Source organism: Colius striatus, chromosome 10 (assembly GCF_028858725.1).
Source record: "Colius striatus isolate bColStr4 chromosome 10, bColStr4.1.hap1, whole genome shotgun sequence".
Lineage (NCBI taxonomy): Eukaryota > Metazoa > Chordata > Aves > Coliiformes > Coliidae > Colius > Colius striatus.
In genome coordinates this window covers 24,447,065-24,473,273 of record NC_084768.1, presented here as the reverse complement: position 1 = coordinate 24,473,273, position 26,209 = coordinate 24,447,065, and the positions used below count along the sequence as shown (strand labels likewise).

The 26,209-nt window shown below is 43.8% G+C and overlaps 1 protein-coding gene across 2 annotated transcripts; it reads right to left on the bottom strand.

Annotated features, from left to right (window-relative positions):
• On the bottom strand, positions 1–26,113 carry FYB2 (FYN binding protein 2). 2 transcript variants are annotated; one of them, XM_062003859.1, is made up of 15 exons: positions 26,031–26,113; positions 21,880–22,639; positions 20,294–20,488; positions 19,215–19,248; positions 13,693–13,777; positions 13,199–13,346; positions 10,916–11,042; positions 10,786–10,829; positions 10,413–10,476; positions 7,627–7,655; positions 6,812–6,872; positions 4,486–4,567; positions 4,025–4,181; positions 3,854–3,887; positions 1–1,036 (listed from the first exon to the last, which is right to left on the bottom strand). In XM_062003859.1, the coding sequence occupies exons 1-15, from the start codon at positions 26,037–26,039 to the stop codon at positions 1,018–1,020; spliced, it is 1,848 nt and encodes a 615-aa protein (XP_061859843.1). In that variant the 5' UTR covers positions 26,040–26,113; the 3' UTR covers positions 1–1,017. The 2 variants fall into 2 exon arrangements, with proteins under 2 accessions (XP_061859843.1, XP_061859844.1); XM_062003860.1 differs by having other exon boundaries at positions 10,786–10,826.
• Positions 26,114–26,209: the final 96 nt, after the last annotated feature.

Here is a 26,209-nt window from a genome sequence, read left to right as displayed (position 1 = left end):
AACACTGAACTGTAAAGTCCCTAAGTATAAGCATCCCTTCAAACTTATCATTAACATGAAGCTCAGAAAAAAATACCAAGCTCTAGAAATACTCCATCCTTGGCATTTTGTATTTTGTCAGCTGATGGACTGGAGAAGGTTTTGTTCTTAAATTAATTGCTTTAGTACTTTCTGGGCTAGCTGTTGTGGAAGGGCACAGAGCCTAGGTTCAGTTTTGTCCTTTGTGCAAGTAACTGTGCATTAGATAATCACAACAAAGCCTTTTACCTTCCATTTATGGTGTGGAAAGTGTTTCTCAGTGTACTGCACTGCATGTGATAGCTGTCTCCATGGTTGACATTTGCACTTTAATAAACTCAGAGGTGAAAAGAGACAAAATCAACAAATCCTTTAAACTTACTTATTGCACAGCCCCTCTTTGCAGACTGGGGTTGTGCTGGTAGAGTTCCCCTCCGGAAATGCTCCCAGCACATCATGTCTGCAGGGCCATGGATGCTCCAGGGCTTGGTGGGTGGGGGGGAAGGGGCAAGGAGGAGAATTAAAAAAATATATATATATAAATATAACAAAAACAGCTTCCCAGCCCAGAATACATGCTACAAGCCAGACCCAAAGGTTTTCTGGTGTAGTAATGTGCATCCAGCAAAGCTGATGGACAAGTCCTGACTGAGATCTCAACTTCTTACACCAAAGCATAGAGAGAAGGATTTTGAAGATCTTGTGCAAAAATAACCTTTCATTGCAAGAAAGGCCCTTGGGGGAGGGTGGGGGGTTAGAACTGTGGACTTAGTTCCCATATGCCTGTGATGTAGAGGGCTGAAAATCTGGTTAAAGCATACAGCTGCAATGAATGCTCCAGTTTCATCCCTATCTTCACTCTCCTTCTTATACAATTCACAAGTTGTCCCTCAGATTCAGCAAGTCAGGATGGTTATCATGATGATCTCCATTTTGAGGAGGAAGGTGAAGGAACAGAGTTTAAAATTCACGTGAGAATTCTTTCAAGTTTTGTCGTGTTTAGGACGTACCAGCAGTGCTATAAAAGAAGAAAAGAAAGAATTTAATTTCCTGACCAGTATCTTAACCTAAATACAGCCAGCCTGTGGATTCATTGAGGAAAGCTAAATTGCTATATGCAAAGCATTTTTATATTGTCTCGAGTCATCCCACATCAAGCACTTTCCTTTTGTACACGCTTGGGAATCTGTCTGTGAAGACAAACACTTGAAGTGCATTGCAAGGCATCCTCACATTAGCTCAGCTGCCAAGGCCAGTGCAGGAGTTTGGGTTTTGCATCAAGTTGGGTTGTAACCCAACAAGGACCGTGCTTAATTGCACTGGGATTGGAGCCCAATCAAAGAGTTTACAGGATAAATGAGGAGATTTGTTTTTTTTAAATACAATTTTAAAAAAGGAAAAAAATGGTTAAATAACTTCCTTGGGAGACAGAAAAAACCCAGCACATGTGGCTAATAACAAAATTTGCCTCGAGCGTTTACAGAGCGTGCGATTAATAGACTTCAGGAGTTGTGAGCTAGTGCTGGATGGGAAGGAGGATGAAGGAGTCATCGAGGAAGGTGGTGTTTTCTTCACAGGGTCAATCCTAAACATTGCCATGGAAAAAAAAATACCCAGGTAAACCATCTCCACAAATTCCATCAGGTCTATTCCCTACAAAGGCACATCCCAGCCTACTCTGAAACCCAAGACTAACTTCAGCCCCTCAAACTCTCCATCTTCACTAGAGAAGTCCAAATATTTGGGCTGGCAAGCCTGCAAAGCTGCGCATGCTTACCGGGGCTTGTTTTAGTTATTATTTTTATTGCAAGGATGGATGCAGGCCAATGCACTTAATAGTAACCACATGGTAAAATAAATAAGAATGCCTGTATGGACTTAAAAGTAAATATCTAATATTTGCTGTGTTTTTCTGATGTCTTTCATGCCAGCTTTGAAATGACCGCATGGTAAGCAGTGCTTTTATTTTGCCCTGTTTTCTTAAGCCTGGAACATTTAATAATTTCTAATTAATCCATCTACATTTTTAGGATATTTATGAGCAAACTGACATGGGCTCTTAAAATGTGCTGGGGAGGGGCAGAAGCTGTACACTCCAGTAATATTTAAGGCTTTTCTTCTAGAGCCATGTGAAAACCCTGTCCACATTTTTCTGCTTTTGAAAAGGTATCCACTGGAGACACTGAGGAGAAGCCATTAGCAATTTATATTTCTCTTCCTATGTCTAGGAACATTTTTCTTCAAATAAGCAATCATCCTTCAGGCCCACAGTGGAGAAGAGCCTGAACACAGGGGCAACTGTTGGGTAACTGCCTGCCACTGCGAGTTGGTGGGAGCCAGAATACAGCCTTCACATATCTGGGATGCCTGAGTTAGCTTAGAAAAATAAAGTAAGTTTTGACTGAACGCTGTATTTACTCTTTTGAAAATGTTTTTTTGGAAAGAAATGAGTCAAGTTCACTATTTTATGTATTTAACGCGGCAAGAGTGGTGGTACATACTGCTTGCCCCAAATACTTTTGTCAAGACCAAAAGCAGTTAAAATTTAAATGGTTTGCTTTTAAACATGCAAGTTTTTGGAGCAGTCTATAAGCAAGTTTTGGAGCAACTATAGTTCCAGCACCTAAACCCGACAATAACAAGATGGACATGGAGCATTTAGTTGCATCCTGCACAAAGTCTTTCATGCAAACACAGATATGTTGTAGCTGTTTCAGAGATGACCAACAAGGTATTCCAAAATAAAAAAAAAAAAAAGGAGAAACACTGAAAATAACTAATGGTGAGATAATCACAGAATCACAGAGTCTTAAGGGCTAGAAGGGACCTCTAACGATCATCCAGTCCAACTCCCCTGCCAGAGCAGGACCACCTAGAGTAGGTCACACAGGAACTTGTCCGGGTGGGTTTGGAATGTCTCCAGAGGAGGAGACTCCACAACCCATCTGGGCAGCCCCTTCCAGTGCTCCTTCACCTGAACAGGGAAGAAATTCTTCCTTGTGTTTCTTTGGAACCTCTTACATTCCAACTTATAACCATTGCCCCTTATCCTATCATTGGCCATCACTGAGAACAGCCTGGCTCCATCCTCCTGACACCCACTCTTTATATATTTGTAAACATTAATGAGATCACCCCTCAGTCTCCTTCAAGTTAAAGAGACCCAAGCTCCCTCAGCCTTTGCTCTAAATAGTAGACAAGAAAAGAAGGAAATGTCTCTTGCATGTTTAGCAGTGTAAATATGGGGGGAGAAAAAAAAGTCAAACTTCATTTATATTTGCATCATCACTCCATGGTTGACCATAGTGGATTCTCATGGATGCAAGCAGCGCAAGAGAGACCTCAAGGGATGCTACTGGGGAGAGCAGCTCTCAGGGCAGTTACTGCTGCCTCTCTCAAAAAACCAAAGCTTCACAACACTGGGCACCTGGGCAATGGGAGGTTCATTTGTATCAATTATGCATGAGCATGCAAGGAAATGATACTGCAGCAGAGAATTTCAGGGTGTGTTTTGGCAAAGTGTTGCACACAGAGTGGCCCATGTTTGCAGCAGATGTGGATTAATATGGCATGTCTGAAGGCAAGTCAAGAATCTCCAATTTATACAAGTCATGACTGGATGGGGATTTTTTTTAGCTGCAGTTGTAGAGGGAACGTGTGTAACAGCAGAACAGCAGACTGAAACTGGAAATACTTATTGAATATTTAATATGGGCTGTTTACATTAACCTTTCCCTCCCTTCAGAAGTTTTAAGTACATTTCTCCAGGTCTCAGATATCTCTAGACAGGAAGGAGAAGAAAATATGCATCATAATAAATAAAATTCAAGTTTACCTGAAGTTCAAATGCTCCACTAGAACATACCCATCTGAGAGAAGGAGGAGAAAAAAGAAGCAAATTAATAAAGTCCTAAATAAATAAAGGCACAAAGAACATACTGTTGCTTGCTCCTCAAAACTAGATTGCAAAGCAACCAGTGGTGCCAGAGGCTTTCAGCAAACTTACATCTGCCCTCTGAACTGCGGCAAATCACTGCGTTGCCCTCGGTGACATCAATAACATCCAGCTGTTCTCCAGCTGTGACCGCGAGATCGACTCTCCTCTTACTGGGGACTGAGCACTGGGCAGTGGCTGTGCTGATGACTTTGATCTCCTTGTCATACTGCAGGGAAGAAATAAACGCATGAGTTACTCTATGCTCATGTTCAATGTCTTTAAGCACAGTGAGGAAGGATGAGGACAGATTTCAGGATGGGTTGGGAGGTTTTGTTTGGGTCTGAAGAGGGGGGAAAAAAATCCCAGCAACACTCCTGCTGAAGATCCCAGATTAGGGAAGAAGGCAGCAGGTGAGTTGGATGTTTCTCCCAGCACACCTAAGCACCAACAGCTTTCCACCATAGATCTTTTAAACTTGACATGTAGCTGCTTTCTTTCTCTGCCACGATTCTCTAAGCATAGACACATACCATGAATGTTTCTCTAAACAACTTCTCTTCTTTTTCCATCTTCTTGCTTTTTCCTACATTGCTCTTGACTTTGAAGATATTTCTGCATTAAGAGAGAGAGAGACACTGTTAGATAACTCCTGCCACAGTGGGAAACACAACCCAGAGCCTAACTCCGGTCTTGTCTTCAATAAACTCTTGTAAGAGCAAAACTTGCCATTTACATCACTATTTTTCATAAGAGGATGAATATACAACTAGAATCTGTTGGTGAACATAACTTGAGCCAGCTCGTATCTCTGGAATAAGTGTTGGCTCTGCAAGCAGCATGGGAATAAACAACTTCTCTATCAAGTGTTTCAAATCAGTTGTGTTTTTTATAGAAGTCAACAATTCACTTTTCCCCCCAGCAATTTGTCTCCTTCTAGTTCTATTTATATTCAAACGTAAAGTGTCTCCAGAAGACTCTCATCCCCAGTCATTTATGGAAGTGGGGCTTGACACAGCTCTACAGATTTTTGTTGCTTTTTTAGCACGTGGAGAGGAAAGTTACCCAAGCTGACATTTACATGGCACTTTAAAGTGAAAACCAAGCTCTTATAAACAGCTTAAGAGGATCAATGGCCATTCACACTGGGGCATTCCCTGGGTATGGAGATGCCACTCTTCCTGGTTTGTACATGAAATTCCAGCTATGGCACTCATTTTAAAATTAAAGCAGGATGAAAACCAATCAACTAACAAAACCCCACACACTTGCAATAAATTATTCACCCTTGGCTAACTTTCACACACTTATAAATATAAGAGGAAGAGAAACTAGAGCTGAAATTAGGGACTTTTAAGCTGTGAGTATATTCCTCCTTGGCAGTCTCAGCCTGCAGGATCTGGATATCTAAGGGAAAAATTGCATTGGCTTTCTGATGGTCTGGAAAATTATATGCACAACTCTGCATAACACAACTGGTGTGTGAACAACCCCATGCAGCAGCTCTGTGGGGAGAACCTTGAAAGCAGATCTCGATTTGCATTTGTTTGAAGTCCTAGGTGTTGGATCATAAAAAGCTCATTGCAAAGCATTTTTTTTTCCTGATCTAAAAGAGACATGAAAAGCTCCTACTTCCATGTGGATTTTTGCAGCACTGGTAACAAGAAGTTTTAAGTTTGCTTTTATGTATAAATGCTACAGCAAGAGGCAACACAATAAATCCAGCTGGAAAAGAGAAGACCCAATAAATCAATATTTTCAAATAAGGACAATGAATAAAAAAGCCACAGGCAATGACCATGCTGTGGGGGCTTCTAAACACAGTGCTCTTGCCAAAATAGCAATAGATGATCCATGGAGATCAAATATTTAATCAAAGCACAATTAGAGAAGGAATGGGACTGAGCATGGCAGGAAAGCAGCCAGGTATAGAGCAAGCAGCAGCTTTTTCTCTCAGTGAAGTGGGAAGACGAGATACAACATCAGGATGAGACCCTCAGAGTATACCCTGCTTGCATTTAGGTCAGATCCAAGAGTTTGTTTTGCCTTCAAGATATTTTCTGCAAAGTTTCCTGAACTCTAGGTTCAAACGGAAAAGACCCTGGGACAGCAGCCAAACACAAAACGTTAGCACAATCAGAGGCATCTCACTCCTGAAAAAGCTAGACAAAGTGGGAACACAGAATGAAAATCAAGAACTTTCTACACCATTGCTACTTCTCTTTTGGTCCTTATCCTCTTTGCCATCAAAAATTTTGGCATCTAGGTTTTGTACGTGTCATCCTTCTCTCTGAGAGGAGGGGAAAGTGACACACAGAAATTCAGGGTTGTTTTTTTTCAGCGGAATCTGTACCCTCCCCAAACCCAGGTACTTAGTAGTGATTTTTCTCTGTCTCCCCCACAATCACCACTGAAATGCAAACACTTGCTGCAATTTATACCAGCACGTGCTGCTGCCACAGTCATCTGGCAGCAAGACGTCCAGACATGCTGTTCTTATTAAGAGTAATTTTTCTGACAAGGAGATTGCCAGGACAGGGCTGATTATCAAGTCTGGGAGCTGAGTTTTTCTTCCTTACAAAAACTACCTGAGTTTTCACATGTTTCAGGGAGCAGCTCTCTCCTTTTCATGTCTCTGGCACCAACTAGGTAATGCTGAAGAAACATTTTGAGGGATGCGACTTGCCAAATCAAACATATATGGAGAGGACGACTGGACTGTCTCCAGAGGACTGAGTCCCAACCAGCCCATGACCCTTGGCAGCTTGCAGTACCACAGGCTTCTCTGGGCATAAGTTTGTACCAAGAAGAACCTCTCTGCAGCCTGAGGCCAGCCCCAAGGGAAGGCATCCTCCTCACCTTGGCTCTCTCTGCTCCACCTGGACATCATCGTACACCGAGTCCTCCTGAGAAGCGGCCACTGTCAACCAAAACACGGGAGGAAAATGATTAGGAGATGTCATTCTGTGCCTGGTACTCGAAGCAATGCATTGCAGAGGAAAATAAGAGCTGCTGCTGATAATTACTCAACCCAAAGGGGTCAAGGCAATGCAATCCTTGGGGCTCCACAAAGCAGGAGGCTTTGTTAGTTGTGTTTATGGGCAGTTTCCCGGGCAAACTTGGCCATCCATCTCCAGGGATGGAACAAGAGCAGCAGCAAAGGCCCAGCCTTGCACTGCAGCCAATCTGGGCAAGCTTTCCATCCCAAAGGCAGGGGTATGTTCACTCCAGCACCTTCTCAAGGCTTGTTTAGTGGGGGAGAATAGTTTTTGGATTCACCCTCATTTACACAAGGCATGAACTTGTCCCCCCAGTAGGCAGTGACAAGTAGTTTTACAGAGAGCTGCTGGTGTGTGGGTGGCTGTTAAAACACCACTGTCAGCCTAGGAGCAGTGGCTCAGCATGGACTTCTTCACATGTTTCCTTCCTAAATATATTTAAATCTTCAGGAAAAAAGCTCCTTTGCAAAGAAAAACCACCTAAAAATGAGCAAAATCCCCATCCCCCACTGAAGCACACATTTCTATCAATTCTTCAAAGTTAATGTTGCCACACTGCATGGTTTTCAGAAAGGCACAATGCATAAAGCTGATTTTCCATTCTGCAATACATTCGCCTCTTCATACACACACACACACAAATACCCACGAGTCAGAAACTTGTATGCCGCTTACCTAAATTTGGTAGTGAAAGGGAAGACCATCTGTGGATAGAAAGAGGCTTTTAGAAACAAGTTTTTACATCAACATTGCCTGAAAAGTCACAAGTACCAACAAACTAACAGCACTTGCTGCTGAAGTGACAGAGGCAGGTCTGGGTGCATGGGCTCTGTGATATCAACCACATTTGCCAGAACTACCTGTCCTGCTAAATAAGCATCTTCATCCTCTGGCAGCACCAAGAGCTACATGTTCATTGAGCAGGTGATGAAAGGTCTACATCACATCTAAAGAATGGGTCAAATAGGCAAAAGCATCCTCCTCCTGCCCAGCACTACACCCCTTCCCAATAGCTAGAGGGCTGATGGGTAGTTCCTAACTGTAGACAGTAGTAACTCCCTCCTCATAGTCTACCAATATCATGGGTAGATGATGGCCCACAGGTCTAGGCAGCAGGTAAAACATTTCTTGTGTGTCTGCATCATGCTGAGGTATCAGAAAGGTACCAAAGGCGGTAGAAAGCTTATGAAAACTTGGACACTACTGTAGGACCAGCTCCTATAGATATCTGATGCTGGCAATGTCAGAGAAGCTGCACAGATGGACCATTGGCCACATCTACCAAAGCAGCTCCTAATGAGTTGACAGAAGCACTTTTGGCAGTACAATTACTCCTTGCTGCTAGACCTCCTGTCATCAAATCACTACAAATATGAATGCTCAGGTTTGGAGGGGGAAGGGGTTGGACGATCAACATTTTCTTACTTTAAGTTTTCCTTGAACCTGGGTTTCTTCAGCTTCAAAATTTCTATCTTAAATAAGTTTCCAAACCTCTTTTGTTTTTCTCTTCTGTCCAAAAGAGAAACGGATTTAAAATTAAAAAGGGACTAGGTACTGAAATAGATGAGAGTTGCAACACCTGTAGCCCCAGAGATCCTCAAAAGTAGGTAAAGACAGGTCAGTAGATCTCAGACTTCAGTCCAGCAGACCTCAGATCTCAGCCCAGCAGTAGGCTTTAGCCTTAACAGCATCATGCAGAGGAATGACAAGTCCAATGGGATAGGCACCAACACAGCAAAAGGTGCTTAATTAGAAGAGTCCAAGCTCAAATCCTTGCTTGGCTTTAAACTTTTTGGTGCTAATTGAAGCTGCCCTCCTCTGACCTAACTACTACAGACTCATCCATGTTTATTTGGAGTAAAAATTCCTGATGAAAAGGACAAAAGTTCCCCAGAAGCATGCAGTGCACATTAAAAGAAGAGATCAGGAGCAGTTGTCTGTGTCATCCTGCATCTCACGTTTCTGTCACATATGCTCTTGTGAAGGATGTTCCACTACACACTCTTCTCTTTTTGAAGCTTTCAAGGGACTGCAAAGCTAGAAAGAAATTTTCTAAGAAAGTAGCTGCAAACAACTAAGATCCTCATATGGGAGACATTACCCATGGCAAGTACTATTAAAAATACTTCATGTATATCAGCACACCTAATTCTGCATGGGGGATCAATAGAAAGATTACAGAAAAATCAGTCCAGGGATCAAGACACCGACCTCTGAACCCCATGAATTTGGTCACAATCCTAGTTTTGTCATGAAATCTCCTTGAAAGCCCAGTAAGATGCACTGCTCCTCTGTGATTCAGCAATAGAATTTAGTTTCTGCTTCTGTTCAGCATGCAGGGAGGAACAGGAGAGGCACAGGTAGGTGTCCTGAGGGGTGAGGGACATCAACAGCCAGGATGTAGGCAAGATGCAGACCTTGCCACACTACCCTTTGGCCAGAGAAGCTCATACACCTTCTCCAGACAACTCCCACAGACAATTTTTAGAGAAATGACACTTTTGCCTTTTAATAACTGCCCAGTCACCTCCAGGGTTTCAGGTTTCCTGGACTTTTCCCCTCTCTGACACACGTGGGCCCTATGTGCACAAGTGTCTTGAAACCAGTGTGAGTCTCACATCCATAAGGGAGAAGCACATGTACAGCAACACCTTATTATTCCTCCCACACTGTTCCTTAGAAGAGAGCCACCAGATGCACTTGAAACAATTGTGTGCAGCATCCCCAGCCCATAAGCTGTTCCCAAAGGCTGTCTCTATTTCTTCCAAAGGGATGCAGGAAATCTTTTAGTGCATGAGGGTAGGGAACCACACAAATCTAGTAAGTAAAAACACAACTAGCTTCACGTTACACTTCTTAATCCATTTGGGAAGCTCAGGCAATGTATAAACCTGAGGCTGCAGAACACATTGGTTTTGTAACACCCTGTGGAAGTAAATTTCTTGAGAAGCTATATAAAAAAGAACAGGTTGCAAGTTAGTTACAGAATGTCAGCCTGGGGTCCTTTCAGCTTTCCAGTCCTCTGTGATCTGAAATGTGAGCATTTTGTCTCTTTTTCTGGGGACAATATCCCCATTGAGCATTACCTCTTCTGGCACACACATACACAAAAAGGTGACATTCTGAGCTACAGCTGAGCAACACTTTTGATCAAGAAAAGGCTACAAGACAGTCCTATGTGGTTTATGTTAAAAGAGGTCTGCAAGGGGAGCACTTCTAACGGATGGAGAGTGCCACAAGCTCTAACAAAAAGGCCTCACTGCTTAGGGTTTTAATTTTGTTAACTATTTTTTCCCCCTAAGTATCAGCCAAAGGGGAAAGAAGGAGGGAGAGGTGGAAGAAAACCATCCATACAACTTTTCTACAGTTGCATTAAGGAGAAAGGAAGGCTTCGAGCCAGAACCTGTCATAGGAGATCAAAGTCAGTATTTCAAACTACAGGCTAAGAAATTGCAACTTACTCTGTTTTTGCAGGATTATCACTCCCAATCTCAACATCTTCATATGTTTCTTCATAGCTGTTTCCTGAAATTTAAAGCCAAGGCATGCCGTTAGCACAAACCACGTTCAGTAGCAATGAGGTGAGGTTTGCTGGACAAATTGCACCCAGGCTGTTACATTTTACTCTTACAGAGGTTTCCAGGTCACTCAAATTAATTCCATGCTAGACACATGTTTTGCTCCCCACTGGTTTTAATGGCAATTTAGAGCAACCAGGCCAGAAGGAGACAGTATAGATGTTGACAGTTAAATGAAGCTATTCACATCATCTCCCAGGGACCAGCCCAAATTAAAAGCAGCTCCCATTTGAGCTTCCCCATGTGCTGCACTTACTGCTGGCTGAAGTAATCGGACTGGAGGCATCTGACACGTTGCTGCTAGAAGACAGAAGCGTTACATGGAGGTGTTTTAAAAAGACACATCATAGAAACAGCCATTGCAAAGAGCTCAGATCCATACTCACAGTCTATTTTGCATTTCCCCAACATCATCATATATATTCTCCGGTGACTGCAGAAACTGCCATGTGTTTCGGCTCAAGACTGTTCTTTCTACCTCTGGCTTTGGTGCACCAAAATACATGCAGTGTGCTGGAAGTAAGAAAAAGACTTTTGCTTTAGAAGCTTTTCTGAGGAACTTCTGGTGAAAGAAGCTGATGAAGGGTCTGCAGTACAAGTCTGATGAGAAGCAGCTGAGGGACCTAGGAGTCTTTAGCCTGGAGGAGAGGAGGCTGAGGGGAGACATGAGCACTCTCTACAACTACCTGACAGTAGGTTGTAGCAAGGTGGGGGTCAGTCACTCCTCTCCAGTAAGGACTGATAGGATATGAGGAAATGAGTTCAAGTTGCACCAGGAGAAGGTGAGATTGGAGATGAGGAAGAACTTTTTCACTGAGAGGGTTGTCAGCCTCTGTCCCAGGCTGCCCAGGGAGGTGGGGGAGTCCCCAGCCCTGGAGATACTGAAAAGCTGTTCAGCTGAGGTGCTGAGTGCCATAGTTTAATGGTGAGCTCAGCAGTGTGAGGGGAGTTGATGAGCTGATGATTTTAAAGGTCTTTTCTAACTGAAACAATTGTATGATTCTATGAACTTCTCTCAGGGCAAGAATTGTTGATGGACAGCAGTTGATACCACAACAAATAAGAGCCAAAATTCATACATCCAGTCCAGGAAAATCTGCTCTGAGACACTTTGAGAAAAAAAGCAAATAATTTTTTTAAAAAATAGGTTTTAAAAGATTTAGCTTTAAAATATTTAATGGTGTAAAATATTTTAGGTTAAAAAAAATTAAAACATCCATGAAGATTCTCAGTTGTGGCTGCTCTGATCCAAACACTCCTCACCAGAAAACATCTCAACAGACTATTTGCAGAGTTTTGAAGAAGCGATGGCTTAACATGGCTGGTGAAGATGCTAAGATCCAAATAACAGTCCAGTCATTGGGACTCCACCTGTAAATCAACATCTTGGAAAGCAGACAAAGAAGAAGAGTATCCTAGAGATGTATTCTACCAAGGGCTCAGATAGAGCATGAGAGTTGCACCTCATGAAGTTAGAATAAGATTCTTTCTGGAGGACTCTGTTAAGTGGCATCTTAAATCCTGAAAACTGACTTCAGAGAGTTGGAGCAATGGAGAAATTGCAGCCATACAAACAAAAGCAGATAGTTTTTTCTAAACATGGGTACATGCAGTTGGTCTCACCAGAAACAGGCACCACAACAGTACAGTCTAGTTAATGACCAGCATTTCTGCAAAACATTCAAACCCTCGTGAAGAAGAATGAGGTGGGAAGCAAATAACTGTCCAAATCAGCCTCTCTGATGAAGCCATGGTAAGAGGCTCCCCATGAGTACTTTAAAAAGAAAAAAAATAAAACAAACCAGAAATTACCTCCAGCTGCTCAAAGGTCAAGGAATCCAGCAAAATTTCTTATAAAAGCAGGCACCAAACAAACTAGAGAATTATTATGAAAGGATTGAAAAATGAAATTAAATTAAAAAAAGAGGATCACATCAATAAAAACAACCACGGTCACAGTCAATTTGTACTTTCTCCTTCACATGCCTAGACTGTCCACAGAGCCCAGAGCTACTTTTCTCACTTTCATCTTTGAAATACTGCCATATCACAGGGACAGTTTGCAGAGACAGGAGTAAACCTTTGCAGAAAAGAGCTTCTGCACACTTATACCTAAAATTGCAAAAGGATGTTTACAGAGGAGACGTGAGTCTGACTGCAGAGCTGAGGTGGATTTTACCAGCTCCAGATGCTGTCTCAGAACACTGTGACAGAAGGAGCCAGAAGTCAGAAAAGGATCACCAAAACCACTAAGAAGATGAAGTGAGGAGCCATCACCCATCTCACTAAGGGGCAGGAGGAGACTTCAGGCTCTCATCCTGCTCATGCATGCTTCTACTACAAGCCTTTGCCAAACCCTTTGCTGAGACTCAATAAATTATGAGGAGCAGAGGAGATGGATTTCAGCTCTCTCGCATAAGGGCAATCTGCTAGAAAAACAAACACCTCGGTTTGAGTTATGCAGATGCTTAACCAACTTAGGAAGCTATGTGCAAAGCCAAAATAAATGATTCAGACCAGAATACAAATGCACATGCAACCTTTTGCCCTAGCTCAACTAAATTGGTTCAAGAGTTGCATCCAAATTTAACATTATTTCCCATATGGAAGAGACATTTGGGCAGCAGATGGGACTGAGGAAACACTCAACAGCGCAATGAGATACTCACAGAGCTCTGCTCTGTCTTTTGCCAGCCCTTGTGGGGTGGGGTGCTGTGCAGTCTGGGTACTGGTCACATCCTGCTTGACTTGTGGCACTTTCATCTCACCTCTGCCATCTTCCTTGGTTTGGCTAATGGGAGATTCATTTCCACCTGGCTGAGATCAGATATTTGGTTTGGTCAATACAGTCTTTCAAAAGAGCTAATATATGTCTAAATTAGTTTGATTTACACATCTGTAACAATATAAGTTATTTTTCTGTGGACTTTAAACAGTTCTACACTCTTTTCCATCAGGGGTTTGTGGCAGACATAGGTGCTGCTTGGGAGCACTACCTGCCTTTCAGGCAGTAGCAGTTGAGCAATGGGCAGGGAAAAGAGAAGGCAGGAAATCCTAAGTCATTAAGGACTCAAATTCCAACTGCTTCCTGAAGAAAGGGAGGATAGGAGGAGAAGAAACATCCCACAATAACTATTAAAAGCAGTCTCGAGGGCACAAATACCTTGGAAATTTTCTTTGCTTCCTCTTTCTCTCCTTCAAGACTTGTTTCTTCCTCTTTTTCATCCTCTATTTCAGCTCTTCCAGGACTGAAAATTCCAGAAATTAGATTGATCTCAGAACAGAGATACTCTAGCAAAGTCACAGACAGACAGATTGCTTTATGACTGTGCCCAAATAAGCAGGTTTTTTTTTCCTTTTGAATGAGGCAGATTCCAAAAAGACCACCAGTACTAAAAGTAAGGTCAAATCCAAATCTAAAGGCCACTGTTTTCTTGAGGTAATAGTAATTACTGTTGGAAAAGAGACAAACTAAGATGATTTTTTTCCTAGTAGCAGAAAAGGACAAGCTAGATCTATTTGCTAGTGGTGGTACCTGTCTCATAAGACTTGCCTCTCGCTATACTACATTGCAATGAGGAAAAGATACAGGAAAAGAAGGCAGAACGTGATGCCTTTTTTCAGTATTGCAATATTTCCCACTGAAGTGACCCCTTTTCATCACATGATTCCTCAGTTCCCATTAAAAAAACAACCCAGCCCTCATCCACTGACTGCAAGGAGTTTGAAATCTGAAATTCAGTGCAGACCTTGCCTTACCATATAGCTTCAGACCTAGAACTGGGACATCCAGTTTGAGAGCCTCATGCCTCAACTTTCTTATACTGAAAGAGTTCAGGTTTCAGTAGGAAAATCAAAAGCATTTTCTTGTGTGCCAGAGGAAAATCTCCCTTCCAGATAGGCTTTAGAATGAAAACAATCTTTGAAACCATGAGTGCTGACACAGAAGAGCATCATCCTGTCCTGGTCATGAAATATACGAAATTTCTTTCTATTTACTGAGTGTTACAATATTCGATCCTTAACCTGAGTTAGTTGGTGGGTTAGAAGAAGCTTGAGAGAAAGGAAAGGAAATTACATGGATTTGGCAAACAGAAGTCTTCTGTTTCTAGAATAAAGAAGAGGAAAGCCTTCAGCCACTGTGCTTTTTTTTCAACAGTCAAGCTTTTATACAAGGCCTCAACTGTCATCTAGTATTTAAAGAAATATTTCTTTAGCAAGCCCAGAAGCATTTTATGTTTGGAATAGTCATCAGACAAGGATATTTCTTTTACTTTGCAGGATGGGGGAAATACATATTGACAAACTATATAGGGATAATGTAACAGTGCAAGGGATCAGGCCAATGTTGCTACTGGTCAGAATGGAAGTGACTTCAGGTTGGAGAGCTTACAGAAGAGAAGGAAGTTTTTTTTAATTAAATAACGATTTTCCAACCTAACATAAAATAAGACTACAGTCAAACCAGATATGTGCATTTGGAAACCTGTGCTATTTCCTGGACAATTCGATTGCTTTGCAATTCAGGGCATGAAAGGGCAGCTTGATGTTTTCTAAAGAGTCACAACTGATACCAGTACATGATCACCTCCTGACAGAAGATGATGTGTTGTCTCAGCCGAGCTACCTACTGTGATCTCAGCCATGCAGCCAAGCATGTTAGGGACAGCTATAATGTACTGTCCCACCTTCACTTCAGGCTGCCAAGTTCACCCACTGCCAAGGTGAACTTTGCAGCCCAGGTAAAATGAAAATAGTCAAGTTGTAGTTTGCAGCAGAGATATCCTTGCAGCAGGGGATGTAAACCCACAGTCATGCCTGCAAAAGTTGCTCTTGCTTCGGAGCCAAAACTTGAAGTGTGCTGCCATGACAAGGGCCCTGGCTCAATTTTGCTTTTATGCCTTCACAGAGGGATAACCAGCAGCAGTGCACCTTTGGCAGGCACTTCCAGGACAACTCATTGGATTCCAAGGATTCATGATCTCAATATCAGTGCTTGACACACACTTGGTCCACCACCAAGGTCCAGACAGTGTTATCACTTCCTTACATGTTTGCAGCACAAGTGTCCACATCCACTTTCTTATTTATGTTTTTGAGTGTCTTCACAGACAACACAAATAAATACTTGGCAGATAAGAAATAGAGATATTAAAAGTTTTGAAGATAGGAAAGCGTGGTATGTATGGTACAGTCAAGTCTGAAAGATTCAAACTGGCTGTGATGAGACTTACTCTGTTAAAGTCGCTGCACTTTAAGTACTCAAATGCAACTTCAGCCCACAGGCTTAGCATCCAGGCACACATTCACCATGTCTGACTGACCAGAATCCTTCAATTTGCTACTTAATATTGGCTTACACTCAGAGGACTGCAGCATCAGGCTTGACTGGCAACAATTTTAACAGCCCAAGGACGAAAACTAAGAGGGCTGTGACAGGTCCCCCAAAGAAGTTGCTTGGGTCCTGTTGTAATGAGAGAGAAAAGGAAGAAACTAACCTCACCAAAAAGAGGCAATTTTGAAAAATGTAAAAGCAGAGCAGTGACAACTCTCATAGAGAAAATGATAGTGAGAAGTAGTAATGGAGATGGAAAAGTTCTGTACTCCGAGCCCTTCCATTTGCAAGATGTGGAGGTTTGCCTCACTAGCTTGTTCTCTTTCTCTTCCACATGAGTAGTGTCTCATGACTTTTCCCCACTGCAGTTTTACTGTGAGCACCATTTCACCACCAAAACACTAACTTCTATTTTTATCCATGCCTCAAAGTCCTCATCCACTGCCAGTGGCCAGAGGGACAGTACAGACAGTCATCTTTGCTCACAAAAACAATGCACAGCTGCATTTTGTGGCTGGAAGAAACCATATGATTTCCATTGTTTAAAAACTCTTTCCCAGCTAGCACGTAATTCACCCAGCAGTCTGGCCTTGCTGACTACCTTCAATGACACACAAGGTCGTGATGTCCCCAGACTGATTCAGGTACATTGGGGTTTCTTATTATACTGCTCTTCAAATTGAGCACTGAGAAGATGAAAGGAAAGAGAGAAGAGATTTCTTTTTTTCCTGTCCCTTTTAGAAGTCTGAATAAAAAAAGAAAAATCATCTTCAGGACAAGGAATTCAAGGGCTTTGATACTGAGCCTACAAGAAAGCAAAGTGAAATCAGGAATTCCTCATAGGGAGAGGAGACCTGTGCCAGATACAAGGCTCAGCTGAGTCTTGCCCACAACTCCACACTTCCACTACTTTTCCTTTGGGAGGACAGGCTGCTTTTATAAGGCTCAAAGAACATCAGGGGACTTCATAGGGGAATTACAGTCTTCTGCCTACAGCAGCTCTTCAAGTAGAAACAGAACAAAAAATCCAAGGAAATCAGAGTACAGCATTTTTCAAACCTACTACAGCTCCTTTGAAATGAATAACAACCCAGCTGCAGTTTGGCATGCTGTTTCTCACTTTAGGAAACAGGAAAGTGAAAGCAGAGCTCTCTGAGGGTATGTTTCAAGGTCCTGCTGCTAAGCTTATCAAGCCACACGCCCCACACTGACACGGCGAGTGGTACATGCCAGCTAAAGCAGGAGGCAAGGCATCACAGCCCCAGCACCTCATCTCCTTATTCTCCTTTTTCCCTTCCTCCTCTGGAAATTCAAATTAGCAGCATTTGGGAATAGGTGCAGAGAAAAATCCTTCACAGATTACCCATGCAAAACCCTGAGGCTTCTCCTCCACCCACAGCTGCAGAGGTTTTGGCAGCTCAGGAGTGTACCAGGAAGCGGCAAATGGACAAGATACAGCTTGTAAGACATGCAGGGGACAGGCCAGGGTGGTGAAAGAGTAGCAAGAAGAGTGACAGTGAGAAACTCCATCATTTAGCAGTAAGCCTATAACAAACCTCAGGGAGAGTTTAGTTTTTCTTGAACCACCCTACTGTCACAACTCAGCTTCAACAGAGTAAGGACTAAGTAGTTGTTGCAAAACAGAACAAGAGCAACTAGAAACTCAAGGGGTATTTTAATAGTAGTGAAATCAGAGTAAGAAATGACACCTGAAGTGAAGCAGAAGCTTGAGCTAATGGCAAAGGCTGCTCTAGCTCCCTGCTCTCCCCTGCAGCCTCCAGCAGTGAGGCCAGTACCTGCCAGCATGTTTTGGATGTGCAGGTCACACTGAAGGGGAGACACATATACATATTACATTAATACCCCAGGCAGGCATTTCATCTGCAGTGCCATCACTTGAGGAAAAGTAGACCAGGAAAAACTTTGACTATTCATCTAACAGCATCCTGGGAGCCTGGCTGGACACTGGACAGCCTTTTATATATACCACAGTGCTACACAAGACCTGAAATTCAACTGGCCTGATGGATCCTTGGGAAGGCAGAGTGTTTAGCCCCAAACAAAGAATCTGAGCTCAAGCTTAGTCAGCCCAAGAAATTATGTCAGGGAGTCTAAGAGATGAGACCTCATTACAGGTGAGGCTTTGAGGAGGAGAATTTGTTCCTCCCAAACCCCATGATTTTGCTTTTCTGATGGAGTTCACTCAGTTAATTTCCCCAATTATCACATGTTTAATAGTTAACAAGTGACCTGTTGTAAAGACTGTATTGCAAGTATTAGTGCAAGACAGTTAATCTCGCTGCAGTATATATAGCACAAGGACAACTTCCTTGTGGTGCATATCAGGTTTGGAGATGGTTATTTTTTTGACCAGTTCTCTTCTGACAAGTACAGCTTAAAAGATAAAGAAAACACCAGTTGACACTGGCAGGAACACTGGATGATGTAAAAAGCACAACTCTCTGTGTCGATAACTGCACGAGTTCATTGTTTTGGCACAGGAAGTATTTGAAGAATTTGCCTCTTTTTGCTTTGGTTCAACCATGCTGTTTCCCATTTTCACAGCTGTATATTCACACAGCTAAGACAAAACATGTTCATGAATATTTGTCTCCACTTTTTCAGCTGACACACAGAACCAGGACTGCTGTGCAAGCACTCATGACATGCGAGACACATCAGAAAAAAAACCCCAACAGTATCCTCTTGTATACAAAACCAATTGTGTCTGTAAGGTTTTTGAGCCATTTCAGACATTTGTGCTATCAGAAGCTGAACTGATCAGCTTATGTCCTCCAGGGAGCATGGACCACCACTCAATAAAAGTCTCACTTAAGCATCTAGAGACAGCTGGAGTCCTGGGGATGGGGAGGGCGGGCAGTGGCTCCTGTACCCCAGCTGTGCTGCCTGCCAAAACACTCAGGAGGGCAAGCTGCTGGCAAAGAACAAAAAAACCCAACACCTGCCAGGACTTTGTTTCAGCAACAGTTCTCAAAAGCATCTCTTTTCTAAAAACACCAAGCTTGAGTACATGGAAAACAAGAAGCAAAAAACATGGTTGCTGAGTGATCTTTGCAACCAAAGCACTGTTGGTGTTTTCCTTCCGACCTATTGACATGGGCAGGGTTTGCCATGCTGCTTCATGAGTCCATCAGAGAAAACAGGGATGAAGCTATATACTTTAGGAGGTCATCCCAGTCAGCTTTGAGCTTCTCCATGGAGGTTTGCATGATCCCTGCTGCTTCTGGGACAGGGATGTTCCCTCTTGCCTGCATGGGAGGGAATCAGTATCATGGGATTGGGCTGCTCCTGTCACCTAAGAGCCGCAGGTCATCTCATCACACACTCACCTTTCAGGGCTCAAGTAATCCTCTTCACCAGCAGCTGCATACAAACACACAGAGGATTAATGTTTGACTGCTCTCCTCTAGAACACCAGCTGAAGGAATAGGGAGTTGTGTCGGGGATGGCCCTTCCTCAAAGCAGCATGCAAAGAAAAGTGTGAAATAAGATTGCCAGCAGAAACTGGGGTTGTGGCTCTAGTAATACATCATTATTTCATGTTTTCAGGCAAAAGCCCCAGGCTTCTTAGAGATCAATAAATGAGCAAAACTGAGAAGGCATGGACACGATGGCATATAAATGTAACCAGTTTTCTCCATCTGATTAATATATTTTAAAAAGGCAAGAAGGTTACAAAAGAATTTCAGTGAAAACCTTTTTTTCCCCTATTATTCTTATCCAGGGCAGACCAAGAAGCATTGGCTCAGTAAAGTCAAAGAGTTTAACAGAGCCTTTCTTAGATAAGCAGCTCCCTTTGAATTCAGCAAAGGTTGTGTCTAAAGATCTGTCTGTAATTAAGCTTGTATCTATGAAGAAATACCTTTCACCAGTTTAATAATTGGATCAGAATATTCTGCTATGCAACATCAATGGGGTTATATTAGGGTAAACTGAACTTCTGGATCTCCTGATGTTGGAACATTTAACAACACTGCCTTCTGTTGTATTTAAAACAGAAAGGGGGGATGAGCAGACCAGTTTCTACTAATTTTATTGTGCCTTCCCACAGTTGTGTACTCCAGACTCAAGGCACTTCCCATTGAAGAGGAGTGATATAGATCAATTTGCCTTGTAGGCAGCTGCTGCTGCTTTACAACCATTCACAACACACTGCAGCTGAGAGGAAAGAGGGTTTCAGCATGGAGGACAGTGTCCAACCTGGAAAATCAGATCCCTTTTCCAGATTAAGAGCAACAATCAGTCTCATTGAAACTGCTGGGCTCCTGCTAGTGTTTGGGGAAGATATTAGAAACAATGTCTTACTGGCGTGTGCTTGGAATCGTGCCCTTAGAGATGTCAATAAACTGCAAATTACTATTCATTTTCTGCAGAACAGGTTTGGGGAGAAAGATTAGAAATCTCTTACTTGTTTCATTTCCTCTGCAGGATGAATACATGGCACTTTGGAAAGTACTGAGATCAAATTTTGGAGGTCTTGCAGGCTTCTCAGGGGCAGGACCCAAGGATTCAGTTGAAGGGAGAGGTTTAATTCTTGGCCACTTGCTCTTAGGGCTGTGAGAAAACTTTCCTGCTCCAGGCTGGTGAAAGAGACACTCCGACTCTAATCCCAAGAAGCACAAGGACAGGCAGCAATTAGCCCTCGTTTCAGCAAAAAAAAAATCCATGTAGGATCATTAGTTGTCATACAGACATTTCTAACCAGCTCTGCTTCCTCCCAGTTTCACTATCCCCATTACACAGCAGGGCTGTAGTCATGTTACTAGAATGGAAAAATAAATGGAAATGCCCATTTTTACAGATTTGTATAAAGTTAACCACGCTGGGGCTTCAGCTCTTGACAGCTCCCTTCCTCTGCATTATAAAATACTGGCCTGATTTTCTGTCCTGATAACATTTTAATCTGCCAGGATTTAGTGGCATAGCTGTTTTCCATACACAGCCCCAGTGAGGCAGGTTTCCAGGGTAAACAAAGACTTTAATATTTCCAGTGACTTGTCACTTGGGGTGACGTTAGCAAGGGGAACTCTGCAGTGTTCAAGCTTCCTAGTACTAGTCCCTGTAAATACTGTAAGGAGAATATGCTCTCTAAGCTTAAAAACGACCTTTTGCAAAGCTGGGAGGGTGTAGAGGTGGGTTTCAGGTTTAAGCCATTTTAATTCAAACTAAATTGTCTTTATATGTCTGTGTGAAAACCAAATATCAGGGCATAGGCACATTTATAATTCCACAAGGCCAGAGCAGAACAAAACATATTGCCCTGTCTTCACTCTCAATCCTATTCTCAAAATTTGGGCAGTTTCTTAAAGTGAGCTTTAAAAAATTTGGTGCAGGGGGGTAGTTCTCCTCGTATCCAAGCTTGGCAGCAATTTTTTTTAATCTCCAGGACCTCTAGAGAAGGAAGGGAGTGCTCCAATGGGCCAGTTTGGCCTCTTGTTTAAGGGTCCCAACTCATAACAAGTTTTCTCTCCAACTACTGTGTGTTGCAATTTCAGAGCAACTATACAAACTAAGATGATCAGGGGACTGGAGCATCTTCCTTATGAGGAAAGGCTGCAGGATCTGGGGCTGTTCAGTCTGGAGGAGACTGAGGGGGGGATCTCATTAATATTGACAAATACCTAAATGGCGGGTGTCAGCAGCCTGGGGCAGCACTTTTTTCTGTTGTATCCAGTGACAGGACAAGGGGTGATGGAAAGAAGCTGGAACACAGAAAGTTCCATTTAAACACGAGGAAAAGCTATTTCACTGCTGAGGTGAGGGAGCCCTGGCACAGGCTGCACAGGGAGGGTGTGGAGGCTCCTGCTCAGGAAGTTTCCAAACCCACCTGGACCTGTTCATGTGACCTGATCTAGGTGGGACCTGCTTTGGCAGGGGAGTTGGACTGGATGAGCTCTAAAGGTCCCTTCCAACCCTACCATTCTATGATTCTATTATTATGCTCATATATATATATATGTACATGCTTACTGTTAAGAATACAGCTTACTATACCTTTCTGGTGCTGAGGATTTTCTCTTGGCCCACGATAATCTGGCTGATAGAAGGCAGTTGCCACCATGCTCTCAGTACCTTCTTCATCAGAGCTCCTGTGTTCTTGGGCAGCCTGGGGAAGGACAAGCCTGTTGCCAGCCAGGGCATCCTTCTTCCAGGCAGGCAAGTCCAGCACGGGCTTGCTCCTAGACAGTCGTATCCTGCTGCTGCCTGAGGCAGCAGGAGCACACGTTGCCCTCTGCTCGGGACTGGGGTACACGTATAGGTTTGCTGCCCGTTGAGCTGGGAACATTGCACTCGCTTTCTCACTGCGGAATAAAGTGTTTTCACAGATCTGTAGGGCATGGTGGAAAGAAATTGGGAGCTGAGATGTTTGAGATGATCCTTGATGGTCAGTGCAAGAAGATGACAGAGGCTTCTCTGGATTGCTCTTGGGAGAATTCAGCCCTTTCTCTGAGACGTTGCCTTCATCAAGCACTGTTGGCTCCACGTAAGCCAGCTTGGCTCGAGGCCATGCCGAGGGGCTGCACTGGGTGAGCACAAGAGGCTGGGAGGCAGGCTGGGCAGGTTCATCCTTGGGTTTTAGTATCATCACTTCTCTCTTCCTTGGAAGCAGAGGGCTAGACATGACCTTATTTGCAGAGCCCAACTTGGGAGGGATTCCCATGGGAGGTTTCTTCCATGGCTGCAGCAGCTTGTTGGCCAAGTTGGAATCATTTTGAAATTTTGCTCGTAGGGCTCTGAAATCAGTCACATCTTCCTGGGAGGGGGAAGAGAGAAGAGTACAAAACATCTGCTTTCAGAGTTGGCAACAGGCAATTTAAATTATCAAGATCATTTCAGAAAGAGGCCACAGACTCCACCCTGAACACCAAGGATACGCAGAGCCTGGTGAAAATTTAAAAGGCAGAGAGGAGAGTTAGCTCATTCAAAGGATCCTCCAAAGGCTCACAAATCACCATTGAGAAATGCAACTGAGCTGAGACAGGGAGAAAATACAGCAGCAGAGCATAGAAACACAAGCAAGCAGAGCAGTGGGACCAGTGGAGATGGCTCCTACTCCCCAACATCACCCACTGCTTGAGAATCTCCCTCAGGAGGATCTGGTAAACACCACAAGGAAATTTACAGCTTCCTGGCAGAGGTGTTTATGCACCTGCTGGGTAGGAAAGCTGTGCTTGTTTTCAGTAAACAAGCACCATACAAGGGAGGGGTTAGTGCTGCTCTGGAGAACCCCAGTCTATCTTCTGCCTTCACTAGAAAATGCTACCAGAAGAAGAGAAGCACTAAACATCCTCCTTGGAGGGCCTCAAATGATCCCTGGGACAAAACCTTCTTCCTCCACCCTGTTGGTTCATCTCAGGGTGCCCATGGCTCTTTGGATGCTTCTTCCCTTGCTGTTATTCCCATTCCAGGAAGCAGAGGACATACAATCCAAATACGGGGCATAGCAAGAGCATCTCCCAGTCCAGATGATGAATACTGGATAAGACACCCAGTTCCTCAACCACACAGTTACCAGACCCAAGGCTTATACGTGATTTTGAATAAAGAGAGCTGATCAGCAACATTGCAGTTTAAAAGAGCACTTAAAGAACATTTTGTTTCAAGCCTTGATCCCCAGACATTTCACCATCCCACACTGGAGAAAGGGCACCACAGTTTGTACTTGCAATGTTGTGGCTTAAATCCAGCCTTGAACTGAACTAGGGAGAAAATATGAAGAGAAATTTATGAGCTACTTAAGTCCTTGAACTGCTCTATAACATTTTATATGCCACGATTACTTTAGGTGCACTGCTCTGGCAGTGGAGTTCAGTGCAGAGAACTGTAGGGCTTCACGTGAACCTGTCTAACGAGGAAATTGGAAAAAATTATCTAGGACAGAACTTCGTTATTCTGAAAAGAGCCTCAGCCTTAAGTGTTAAGGCAGAACAGGTGAATAGCACACTGAGGTTTTATTGCATTTAATTGCACGATTTATTAAACACTGACAATTTCTCTTGAATACCCCCTTTCACTGACTTTATTACTTTCACAGGGCAGCTCATGATGTAAAGAATCAGCCCTTGGGGGAGAGGTTTGAATTGCTCCAATTATATTTCATATTAGTGGTCAGCAGCGTGCTGCTGTGTAAACTGCCCAGACAGACTAATCTAGCGGCGAGCCGATGGGAATGGGAGTTCCCAGAAGCGTAAGGAGGATGAATCAGATTTTGGAATTAAAAAAGTAAAAATAATCCCACAGGTACCCAATCCCTCCAGCAATGTCAGACAGGAAATAAAGCAGTGAGGTACCCTAATGCAATTGCACTGAGCTCTTGCACACACAGCAGCAACAGTTGAAGAGTTCAAGGCTGTTTACTTCTCCTTACTGATTTTCTTTACTGTAGTGCAGAGTTCCTCATCAGTGCCCTCAGAGACAAAGAAAAGAAGTACCACCTGAATGACTCAGTGCAGGTACAGGGGTTTTGGTCAGGCCTCTCCCTGGTATTAGCTGTGACAGAAACAGCTGTGACAGTCACGAGCTTGCACTGCCTTTAATGAAAGAGGGATGTGTACCAGCCTCCTTTTTTTCCGCCTCTCAAGTTGTTATTCATCTTGCCTTCAAACAGCAGCTTTAAATTATTTGCCTAATTAAACAGAAGGTTAATGCCCTTCACTAGAATATTGTTTCCCCCAGTCTGAAGCCTACTGGGATACTGACATTGATGCTAGGAGCCGACCTGGAGCCTGGAGGGGGTGTACTCACACACCCCCATCTCAGCACACCAAACCTCTCAGGAGGATGGGGTTAAATTACCACTCATCTCTTGCACATACACCCCTGCCAGTCCCCAGCTGTCACCCCCCCAGCAAAGCTCCTTCAACTCTGCCTCCTTACAGAGAGCTGAGCTTAGCATAACCTTCTGAGTGCAATGAGTCTCCCGAGTCTCTGGGAGGATGATTTTCCATCAGAGTCAGGATCATGTCAAACCACAGACCCATCCAAGTGACTCTTTAGCTCAACTTGCATGTTTTAAACTGGCTCTAGGAGATGCTCAACCTAAACACAGTGCCAAGTGGGTTACAGGCAGGTGAGATACACATGAAGTCCCAGCTCCATTGCCCCATCAGCCCAGAGAAGGTTCAGCACAGTGAGGAGAGGTAATTCCTTGAAAATTAGACCAGTTGACAAGTGGGGAGAATACATTAATAAATTTAAAGGACTGCCAAAAGCTCACAACGTGTATCACAGTTACATCTGGCCACATAATTCACTGTGAATAATAATATATTTGGCAAAAGCACATGCAAGATGAGAGCAGAAGAGAATAAAAAAGAAGCAAACTTCCACTGGCTGGAAAGTTATGAGAATTACGGAGTCAGGGGACAGCTAAACTTCCCCTCTATTCTCCTTATAAATAAAACGTTCTTCCAATGTTAATAGCATAGTAAGAAGCAGAACAGAGCTCAGCTTAAGCCTATGATAAGGATACCTTTTAGAAAGGGCAGCAGCTGGGGGTTTGTGCTGATACCAAGGTCTAGCCAAAAGAAATCTCAATTCTCCCTACAGTTGCTTTCCTAAAATGAATCGCCCCAGGAAGAGAAGGCTCCTCAGGACGTGCCCCCCGGGGCAGCTGAGAGGAAACACTGCATGTTCCCCTCCCCACATTTTTCTGGTTTCACTCACTCTTTATCTTGACTTCCAAGGCAGCTCCCGTGGGTCAATGTTTAATCAGCCCTGCCCTGTGCCCGGCACCCCTGGCATGCTGACGAGAGCACCCTGCAGATAGCATCTACTCATTAACCCGCCGGCCTCCCCCGGCAAAAAAAATGGAAGGAAATGAAAACATCCACCTCTGCTTGAAAAAAATAACAATTAAAGAGCAACAACTGCAGCTGATTTCAGAGAGAGAGAGAGGAAGAAACCAGGCACTGGGAGCCCCTCAGCTCCTGCTTTGGGGCAGAAAAGCTGTCCCCAGGCAGAGCAGAGCGAGCGCCTAACCCCGAGGTTAAACCGCTCCCGGCGCTTCACGGAGAGAGCAGCTCCGAGCTACGAATCGGGAGCAGCAAACCAAGCAGCAATTCTTTCACCCGGGCCAGAGACAGAGCAGACGGAGCAGCTCGTTGCTGCGGTGAGTGGGGAAGGAGAAGCTCCCCGGCAGTTACCACGTCCATCCTTCGCGGCTCCGCGCCGGGTCAGCCCGGCAGCATCTTTCCTTGCCCGGCGGCTGCTCCCCGCTCCGGCCCCTCCTTCCCGCAACACCGAGCGAGGTGGGGCCAGCCCGAAATACACCTGGGCCAAGGGCTGGCTCTGCCCCAGGGGCGTGGAGAGCCTCACCTGGGCA

Excerpts from the sequence above, each read along its gene's own strand:
- FYB2 (XM_062003859.1), bottom strand. Across the intron at positions 20,489-21,879 it reads AAATCCTCAGCACCAGAAAG|AGTCGGAGTGTCTCTTTCAC; the intron begins GTATAGTAAGCT and ends TCTTGGGATTAG. Across the intron at positions 10,477-10,785 it reads TCCGATTACTTCAGCCAGCA|GAAACAGCTATGAAGAAACA; the intron begins GTAAGTGCAGCA and ends TTTAAATTTCAG.